General features: G+C 47.8%; 1 protein-coding gene across 1 annotated transcript; it reads right to left on the reverse strand.

Annotated features, from left to right (window-relative positions):
* Positions 1-304: 304 nt before the first annotated feature.
* On the reverse strand, positions 305-6,246 carry cdipt (CDP-diacylglycerol--inositol 3-phosphatidyltransferase (phosphatidylinositol synthase)). Its single transcript, XM_012854352.3, has 6 exons — positions 6,053-6,246; positions 4,268-4,402; positions 4,049-4,202; positions 2,256-2,337; positions 2,072-2,153; positions 305-1,756 (listed from the first exon to the last, which is right to left on the reverse strand). Exons 1-6 carry the CDS (start codon positions 6,093-6,095, stop codon positions 1,614-1,616), a joined length of 639 nt encoding a protein of 212 aa, XP_012709806.2. The 5' UTR covers positions 6,096-6,246; the 3' UTR covers positions 305-1,613.
* Positions 6,247-10,877: the final 4,631 nt, after the last annotated feature.

The following is a 10,877-nucleotide window of genomic DNA, read 5'->3' on the forward strand; positions in this document are numbered from 1 at the left end:
CGCTCTGGGGTAAGGGAACCAGGAGGTTCTGGATCGGTTCTGGCGTGCGCTCCAGCTGAGGCGGGCCCTGAGAACGGTTCTGACCCGACTGGAGCAGCACAGAGGGTGGAGAACCAACGCCTCCCTGCTGGTTCTGCTACAGACCCATGACTGCTGGTTCTGGTTCTGATCCAGTCAATATGTTGAGAGAGAAAACCAGAGAATAACTGAGGCAGTTTTATTTTTCCCTGCAGACCCGAATGAGCAGAACCGGCAGCAGGAATGTTCTGATCCGGACCGATGAACGAGGAACAGAACCCAGGAGTCAAGGAGCTCAAAAACTTTATTGTTCTTTAACATCCCAGAAGACAAAACATCAATAAAACACTTTTCATCTTATTTCCTATAAACACGGTCCGGTCCGGTTCTGGTTCTGCAGAAACTCAACATCCCGGGTCCAATAAACCCAAAAACAGAGTCGCTCTGTGGTTCCTTTCTCTTGTTTTTACACCTCCAGGCCACCGGACCCTGGTTCTGCAGAACTCCAGACCGGGTCACCGGGTTTAGTTCTACAGAACTCCAGACCGGGTCACCGGGTTTTCACTTTAAATTCCAAAACAAACATGAAGATAATAAATTACAACATTTCTGTGAACTAAACGGTTTGGCTGAACATCTGGGAGGAACCGACCCGCTTGGACCCGTCAGAACCGCCAGCAAGACGCTCAGCATCAAAGGAAACTAAACAACCAATCAGGGCTCAGCTGGAGCAAAACAGGAAGTGCTCAGAGACCCGGTTTGATCCGCATATTCAGGAGGAATGAAGTTCTACGGGCCGGTTCTGTGTTGGGCCCGGTTCTGTGTTGGGCCCGGTCCGTCAGCGCGGGGCAGCGAGACAGCAGCAGGTGTTCTGGGAGTTCTGGTCTCTGCGGGTCACGACCCAAACAAGCAGTCGACCCGTGACTGGATCTGAAAACATGGAGGTTCTGGACGTTCAGAACCGTGACCCAGTCTGGACGGACCGGGACAGCCTCTGGGTGAGCTGCGCTGCTCGGGTCTTAAACCGTACAGGGCCAGAAAGTTCTGCTGGACCCCTGGGCAGTCAGCGGGCTCAGGTGGGCCCGGCTGACGGCTTCAGAGGTTCTACAGAACCGGATCATCAGAGCTGCAGGGTGACGTCACTGCACACCTCCAGACGGAACCAACCAGTTGGACTTTATCAGCGCTGAACCGGGTCCGAACCCTGGCGCCGCCGCCCCCCCCCCGTGGCTGGAAACAGCCCCGCTGGAGCAGTGGTTCTGGACCCAGCTGGGAGGTCCGAATGGACTTTTTGCCCAGAACTATTCTGAGAAACAGACCAAGGGAGTTCTGGGCTCTTTCGGTTCTGATCCAGCCCTGCTTGGAATAAATGTGGAGACATGGAACACATGTGGAGCAAATTAAGGTAAACTCAGGAGGTTCTGGGGCCCGCCGGGTCCAGAACCAGAACATCTTTGTGAATCTGGGGCCCGCCGGGTCCAGAACCAGAACATTTCTTTGTAAAATTTGGTCAGAAGTCATTTTAATTCCCTCCAAGAACACGAGCGGCTCCCACCGCCGCTGCCGGGCCTCTTCCGGGCCGCTGCCGGGCCTTTTCAGAACTTCTTGGCGGCGGCGGCGCGCTCGGCGGCGTCCAGGGCGGCCATGTTCTGAGAGGCGGTGACCAGGTGCAGCACGCTGATGGCCGACTTCAGCAGGCAGATGATCCCGCAGAACCCCTGCAGCACCAGGAGCCAGGCTGCCACACACACACACAGGGGAACCGGGTCAGCTTTGAGCAGAACCGGCCCGGTTCTGGACTTCAGTCGTTCCGTACAGGGAACCCGGCCCAGAACCCGACCCAGAACCCGGTCCTGTACGGAAGGAGGAAGCGTCTCCTCTGAGGGAGAAAGACCCACAGAGCAGGAACTGCTGGTTCTGAAGCCGCCCGCTGCAGTTCGTCTGAGACCCAGAACCGGTTCCGTCTGCTGGAACGGATCGCATTTAGATCAGAGTCTGAGGATGAAGCTGCTAAACCGGACCGGACCGGACCGGACCGGGCCGGGAGGCTTACCTGCAGGGTTCTGGACGTGGGGCAGAACGTAGAGCAGACAGAAGAAGAGTTCGTTCCCGGCACACATCACGAACAGCACCGGCTGAAACAGACACAGGTGTTACTGCCGCTGACCCAATGGGCCCGGGTTCTGCCAACAGGCCCGGGTTCTGCTCTCCCAGCAGGTCCAGGCCCGGGTTCTGACCTTTGAGGTGTAGTAGAGCCGCAGCACCGGGTTCCCGGACAGGTCGATGGTTTTGTGGCTTCCTGATCCCTTCACCGTGGAGCTGAGGAAGAGCAACATAGTCATCATCAGTGGCAGCAGAACCTGGGTCAGAACCCAGAACCGGGTCTGGGTCCAAACAGGATTCATCATCACTTCCAGCTCGGTTCTACAAAACGCGATGCCGACAGAACTCAACGTGTTCTGGAGCAAAAATAGGATTCATAACAAAATGACTAAATTAGCTTGGACTTCCTTAATCGGGTCAGAACCAATCAGAACAATTCAGCCTCGTTTAGGGAAATAAGCATTTGGTGCCGTTTCCCTGCTTTTGGACCTTTGATCCGGTCCGTATTCTCCCTACTGGGCCTCCGGGTTCTGATAACCTGCTGCTGACCCAGTTAAATGGTACCGAGGGACCAATAAGGCGTCAGTTTGGACTAAAATAAAACGGGTTTCCAGTCCAACGTGGATCTGGAGCACAGAACCGGGCCGGTTCTGCAGCGCTCTAGTGGACCTCTGCAGACCAAGGGGTTCTAGAGTGGTTCTGAGTCCACCGGGCCGCAGCGTGCCTGGATGCTAACGGAGCGTAGCGTCTCTTCCAGGTGGAACCGCGGACCTGCAGCAGACCCGGCCCGGTGTCGGTACCAGATCGGCTCAGGCGCTTCCCGATGATGTCATCATACGGCAACTCAACTCAAACAAACTACATTATGGCCGCGGTCTCCATTTGTTACAAATCAATTTTATTTTGTTAATTAACGGTTATTTTCCAGTAACTTAATCGAGACATGAAAACTTTTAACATATTTTTGGAATGCTTCTGTGGTAGTCTGATAATTTAAAATCGGTAATTTTGCCGGATAAAAGTTATATCTTAAGAGACATTTCCTTCCTCCAATTTTTTTTTTAAAGTTGTGAAGGGAAAATAAACCATAAACTCTTTTAATTTTTAATAAAAGTCTGCAGCCATTTTAATTTAATCACGGCATTCTTCACTTTAAAATCAATAACATTTATTCCTCCTTTTTCTACTGATATTACTATGTCGTTCTTTCTGATCACATGTTTTTTTATTATTCCAGATGAAATTGTGATGAAGTTGATTAATTTTCTATTTTAGTATTTGGTATATTTAAGATATGTGCTGGATAAATTAATCTGACTATCCCTCCTGTTTTTGTTAACAATATTCTTCCAAAAATTGAGCCAACCGTCAAATATTTGTTGATTTATTTTATTTTTTTTGTAAAAATCGCTTGAATATTTGTTATATCATTTCCAGTGCGGTCCTTGTTAATCATTATAGCTAAATATTTCACCTCATTTTTATCAATTAAAGTCAGTTGATTATTTAAATTGCTAACATTTCACTTTTTTTCTATGTTCATCTTTAAGCCTGAAGCTTTTGAGAAAAAAGAAAGCGCTAAATTAACTTAATAAAATTGATTCGTTACAAATGCAGACCGCGGGCTCTATGTAGTTTGTTTGAGTGGTGTTGCCATAATGTGACGTCATCAGGAGACGCAGGGACCATGGAGAATTTCTTCGTAAAATTGTCCGTTTACAAACCGTAATCCCGCTCTGGAATGAAACCTACACCCCGCTATAATTACTTTAGTAAGATGTCCAGACCAATCACAATGTTTTGCGTAATTAAGCAAACGTTAAACCAACCATGTATAGTGACGTCATCAGAAGGCGCAGGACCCGAGTCGATCTGGTACTTACACCGGCATGCGGCGCCAGGTTCTGACCCGGTAGCAGCGACTCACCTGTGCAGGTGCAGCCAGTGGCTGGAGATGTCCAGACACATGCTGAGCTGGAAGAGGAAGGTGTAGGACGGGTAGAGCAGCGCCAGGTTGACCAGCAGACACATGGTGGCGCAGCGGTCCGTCAGCATGTCCATCATGGCCCCGAACTTAGTGGCTGGGAGGGAGAACCGGGTCAGAACCACACAGAACGTCTGGGTTCCTCAAGGCCAGCATACGTACACTGGTTGTAGGCCCGGGCGGCGTGGCCGTCGAAGGCGTCCAGCAGCGCGCTCAGCAGGTAGCAGAAGACCGCCGGCCACGGGCAGCAGGGCATCAGGTAGAAGGAGAGCAGCGCCAGAACCACCCGGGCGTAGCCTGGACCGGACCGAACAGAACCAGAGAGAACCGGACAGAGGAAGAAGGAAGAACCACACGTTAAACAGCTTCCTCTGGGCAGAACCAGAACCTTCCCACCCAATATTCCCTCCTGGTGCTTTCACTGGAGGAGAGAAAAGTGAAGACGGTCAGAACCATCGACCATCAGAACCATCCCTCCTGAGCCAGAACTCTGTAGAACCTCCTCTGGTGGCGGGTCTTTAGGGTTTATCTACTGCAGCTTTCATCGTCTGCAAACTGAAGGTTCTTCTTCATAGAACATCTCCAGCTCGGTCTGGATGGAGAACATCCATGAAACATCGGATTTTCAAGTCTTGCCCCAAATATTTGATTATATTTAGGTCCGGACTTTGACTAGGCCATTCTAACCCATTAAAGCTGCAGTGGGGAACTTTAGCATAGATGGTTTTTTTACACGTTTGTTAGAACTGTCCCTCTGTTCTGACACTAAAATTAGATAAAAATCCAGCAGCTCTGGCGCCTCCTAGTGGTCCTGCTGCCGTCTGCAGAAACCCAACGCTCCCGGTCTGCAGCAGCCAATCAGAGCCAGGAGGAATGGCTGGCTCTGATTGGCTGCTAGCGGAGTCAGTCACTCTTTCTGCTTCGATCTAAACCATCCATGCTCTGATCAATGCTCTCCTGGTCCAGCCTGTCAGTCCAGGTGGACGTCCATGTCCTGGTAGGTCTGCAGGTGGTCCATCCTCTCTCCAGGTCCAGATGATGATCAGAGCTCTGGGAGGTTCTGTAGAACCTGACCTGCTGTAAACTGGACCAGAACCTCCTCCCTGACCCGTCTGCTGGGTTCCTGGTGGTTCTCTGATGTTCTCTGGAGAACCTCTGAGGCCAGAACCAGAGCAGCTAAACTCCTGAAGGTGGTTAGCTGCTCTGGTTTCTCAGCTCGTTTTTCTTCCTCTTCAGTTCTGGTCTAGTTTGTGTCGATCTTTCCCACAGATTTACTATAAAACACCGCAAAGTCAGTAAAATGTGACAAATAGAACCGGGCCGGCTCTGTGACTCCAGGCCACCTTGATCCACCGATTTGTCTCATTTTAAAGCATTTCTGCAGAGAAACGGGATCAAACACGGATTTTTCTAAAATTATTTAATTATGTCGTTTATATGAATAAATAAAAATAAACAAAAGCAAAAACCAGTCAACAAAAAAAAAAAACTAAGTGAGCAATTCTAAAGGCTCGTTAGATCTTTACTGACAAGAATAATGAGTAATTACCAGATTAAAAACACGAATGAAACGTCGACCTCTTTAAAGGAACTAAAACACAGCCATTAGATGAATTATATTTGCTCTCACAATTATCTTATCTTCCCTAATTAACTGGACAGAATGTTTATTTTTAGACATTTCCGTAAAACCACTTCCGGGACTTTCTTTTTAGAAATATAAGAGCGCCAAATATGTCACCGCATTATAACAGCAGGACAACTAGTCCGATTACTTTTAATTACTCCTATAAATCATTCATCTTCCAGTCCAGACGTCTTTATGTGAGCAGAACCGGGTCAGAGCCTCAGATTCTCTAAATCTGCCCTTTTTCACATGAAGTCTGGTCTGCGCGGCGCCGCCATGTTGGCTAACGCTAAGCTAACATGATGGAGGAAAAAACTCACCGATTAAATTCGGAACAAAGAGGAAAATATTTTCCTGGTCCATGGCGCAGTTCTGCACTGGGTCCTGGTCCGAACCTGCCGCGTATCTGGGTCGGTTCCCCGGTGAGACAGCAGTCGAACCTCTGCGCTGACAGCTCGGTTCGGCTGGAAGGGCGGAAGCTGCGATGTCTGGGCGCTTGCTTTCAGAATAAAAGCATGAGCAGATCGAAACGAGTCGCTCGGTACTCCGCTAAACGTCATCAGTTCCTGGCCTGCCACCATGTTCCTCAACATCTGGGCTTCTACCTGTGATTCACATCAACTGCTGTGTGAAACAGTTTCAGTTTCAAAGTGAAATAAAGAGCCGCTGACTGAAATCCACATTAACATTCATTCATGGCTGAACTTATGGCTGAATGTGGGCCTGTAGAGCCCAGAACCTGAGCAGAACCTGGGGAGGAACCTGGTACCACACGTTCACGTGCAGCAAAAACCTGGGAAGGGAAATTGCTGCTGGTGATCCTAAGTCAGATTAATTTGACGTACATTTTTAATATGGACTCTGTTTTATAAATAAGACCTTAGGTTCTTCCTCTGGTTCCTCCTCAGGTTCCCCCTGGTTCTTCCTCTACCTACGTGCTGTTTAAACCAGAGAAGCAGTTATTTATTAGTTTTATTATTAAACTTCCTCACGTGGAGCTCTACGTTGAAACTCGCCTCAGCTTCCGCTTCAGATGTGAGGAGGAATGAGAGATAAAGGAGATTTAATTGCCGAGCGTGATTAAAAAGTGACGTAAGCACGCTCCGGGCCTCATTTTGAGCGCACGCAGCTTTATATCCCACGGTCCTGCGTGGGCAGGTAGCCGCGGGAGGACGTAGACCTGAAGCTAAAAACGTAAAGACCTTTAGTTTGTTGCAGCCGACATAAAAAGCAGCATTTAGACCCGTTTCTGGTTAGAAATGTACATTTAGCTCATATCAGGTATGGCCTGTGACGTGGCTGGTCCATGGTCCACATGAAGGTCCACATGAAGGTCTTCCAGAACTTCTAACCTGGAGCCTCAGCTCCATCTCCAGAGAACACGCTTCCTGTGCAGCAATTCTACATTAAACTGATTTTATAAAAACACTAACATTACTTCCCAGCAGATGTTTGAACTGGTTTCTGGTGAAGACGCAACATTTCCACCTGCCAGCAGCACCACGGCTCGGGTCTAAGCCCAGTTCACTGGTTCTGGTTCTGGTCCAGCCAGACAGGATGTTTCTCTCCTTCAAATAAATATTGGAATGTGTTTGTTTTGTTAGCTTTGTCATCTGCAGCATCCCTAATCATGGTTTTATGCGTTTGAGTTGATTTATATTTAAGCGGTTTGTCATTTTATGCATTTTAACAAAAACTGTTAAGACATTGTTACCATGGCAGCAGCTGCAGCATAGAGCTCCTACGCTAATATACAGCCCGCCAGGCTTTTGATCCAGGAAAATAAATTACATTTAAATTACATTGCAAATTCAAAGGTACAAATGTATGACCATATGTAAGTTCACCAAAATTACCCAAAAATTATATAAAAGTACGCTCCAATTATATAAGTTATGCAAAAATTATAAAAAAGTACGCTCCATTTATATTAAAGTATGCTGAAATTCTATAAAATTACGCAAAAATTATATTAAATTATGCACAAATTATGTAAAAGTACACAAATTATTTAAAAGTAGACAAAAATTATATAAAAGTATGCTAAAATTATGTAGTACACAAATTATTTAAAAGTAGACAAAAATTATATAAAAGTACGCTAAAATTAAATAAATGTACACTGAAATTATATAAAAGTATGCTATGATGAAATAAAAGTACGCTCAAATTGGTGTTTCAGTGCGTTACCCTAAACTAAAAAGCAGCTTGCAGCCCGTATGGGTCCCTCCTCCAGGTGACGGCCTGAGCAAATAAAACAACAGTTTCTCTTTTGGTTCTTTTATTTCTCCAAAATTAGTTGATGTTTCTGTACAGCTCGTTTTCCAGCGTTCCTCCACACAGCTCGACCCAAACCTGAACGTTTCAAACCTCCCTCCCTCCCTCCGGGTTCTGCACCGGGAAACGTGGCTCCATTCAGGAAGTGCCGGTTCCCTGCAGCGTCTAGGAACTTTACGACGGCCTGGGTCGGAACCTCCTGCAATGGATCAGGAACCCAACAGAGGTTCTGATGGACCCGTCTGTAGTGCAAATAAGGCCCAAACATTTCAGGGGTTTAGTTCTGTGTGCACATTTTTACCGGGTGAATGAAACCCAAAGAGATAAAGTTGAAATATTGAAGTCAAATGAACTATGTTGAGAACAGTGATGCAAATTGAGAACGGCATCAAAAATAAGATATTTGTAACAGAAAGATGGCCGACAAAAAAAAAACATTAACTGAAAATTTAGGGCTAAAGTTTTAGTTTTTAAAGCTTCAGGAGAAGTTTCCATTTTCCCGGTGCAGCTTCCAAAACCACGTCAGGAATGATCGACACTAGAAATAAAGTTGGCAAACTCAAATCTCACAGTTTGAAAAAGAGTCCAGCAGGTTGTGGTCCAACTCTGTCTCAGTCCAACATGTCCTCCAGAGAAGTGTCTCCTGCTTCGTCCGTCATTTGCACAAACATGGAAACACCTGGTTTTCCTCTAAAATCCACATTCTTCTTCTATCAGTGCAAATGAGGTAGACGTGACAGCTAGACGGCACAGAGCCCGGTTCCGACCCGTTCGGACTGTGCAAAAAAAAAAAAAACACGGAGCCGGTCCTACGGAGGCCCACAGGGGGAAAAAAACTAGGACGGGAAAAAGTCGAACGAATAAACTGTTTCTGAAACCTTTAAAGCAAAATCTGTTTCACTTCTTTGTTCAATTGTGGTTCAAAAGTCCAGTTTAAGTCAAACTTTTCTTATTTTCATTTTATGCAGCTTTATTTTGACGTTATTTCATATCCAATGTTGACATTTAGAGTTCTAAAGGTTTGACTTTTCCAGCTCATGTTATTTAAATCTTAAAAGGAAAAACTTTTGGATTTCTCTGGGGAATAAAAACATTGTTTAATTTGACCATCTTCAATTAAAAACAGAAAATGTGTTTTCATTTATTCGCCAGGTTAGATCATTTATGATTGAATTTGATCACTTTGTTGCTTTTAACAGACGGTGGAGTAAAAATATCAGCGTTAAGCTGGATGTTGGTAAAAAGAAACGTTTGTTTTTTTAAAAGTTTGGTCCATTAAAGGAGCAAAGAAGCGAACGGCTCATTCAGGACTATCCTCTCGGTTTTGCCGCCCTCTAACCGCCTCGGCTCCGTGTTCTCCAGAGTTTCGGGGGGGGGAAAAGGAAAAGTGAGAAGGAATTAAATCATGGCACGAATGTAGTGAAATCCTCTAAAAGGCCCGAGAGCAACTCGGTTCTGCGGAGAACAATACTGGCTCACAACCGACAGGTAAAGTAGATCATCGCAGCCCCGCCCACAGCTGGAGACCCCGCCCTGAGACCTCACTGGGAATGCTGGGAAAGGTAGTCCTCTTGAAAACATTTATATTCTTATAGCTCTATCACAGTAACATTGCGCTTATTTCCCACCTAGTGGTCAAAAGAGGCAATAACATCTTAACATAAATATTCTGACTGCAGCAGTAGTAATAAGGATGGCGTCTGTCTGCTTCTAGTACAAATTGGCTTAAGTCACGTGACAAAATAATCATCATTACTCTAACACAGTCTTAAAGTTAGTGCTTCTATGTACAACGGTAAGTACAACGCCAGCCAGCGTGTGGACAGCGACCCGCCACGCCCCCACAGGTGACCCAGGTAGTGGCCACGCCCCCACAGGTGACCCAGGTAGTGGCCACGCCCCCACAGGTGACCCGGCGCTGGGACCAGGTAGTGGCCACGCCCCCACAGGTGACCCAGGTAGTGGCCACGCCCCCACAGGTGACCCAGCGCTGGGACCAGGTAGTGTTAGCATCCGTGCACCGACACACACGGGTCGGTTCTGCTGAGCTGTCGGTTCTGCGGCGGACCACGGCAGCGTCTGATTGGTGGACGGTTCTGCTGCGCTTCCTCGTTCCTGGGCTGCTCGGTCAGCTGGTTCTGGTGATCCAGTCTGGGCCGGTTCTCCTCACTGGAGAAAGACTTTAACGTCAAATTTAAAACTGAGGCCAAAAACTGTCCAAGAGTGAAATAAAAACCACGATTTAAAGGATAATTTGAGAAGCAACTGGAGCAGAACACCTGGAGGTTCTGCCGCCGTCCGGTCCAACGGGAGAACCAGAACCCGGGAGGAAAGGCGGCGGCGGTTCTGCCAACACGTTCCTCTCCGGCTGCTTTCATGTGGATCAGTAAAAAGTTCTGCCAGGAGAGCAGAGAGCAGGAAGTCTGCAGAACAGAACCGGGTGGTTCTGGGTGTGTGTGGAGTGGCGCGTCGCTGCCCCCTGCTGGATGTGGGAGACATTCAGAGACATGGCGGGATTGCACGTATTTACAACGCCACGGCGGTCTAAGGCACCGCAGCCCAGTGGAAGCTCCACACGCGGCGCTCAGTTCAACCTGAAGCTCAAACTACGTCAGCCTTCATCTCTGTGCAACGGGTCAGAACCAGCGCAACGGGTCAGAACCAGCGCAACGGGTCAGAACCAGCGCAACGGGTCAGAACCAGCGCAACGGGCCCGGCTGGTTCTGCAACACGACTCGTCAGGAGCCGCTGTGTCCAAAAACCTCGGAGAGACTCCGAGGACCAAAGCGTCTCTCGTGGAGGTCGCCGAAGCTCTGATGGTTCTGGTTCTGGTCGAGCTGAAGATCCGCGCTCCCTGAGGGTCAGCTG

Source organism: Fundulus heteroclitus, chromosome 16 (genome assembly GCF_011125445.2).
Source record: "Fundulus heteroclitus isolate FHET01 chromosome 16, MU-UCD_Fhet_4.1, whole genome shotgun sequence".
Taxonomy (NCBI): Eukaryota; Metazoa; Chordata; class Actinopteri; order Cyprinodontiformes; family Fundulidae; genus Fundulus; species Fundulus heteroclitus.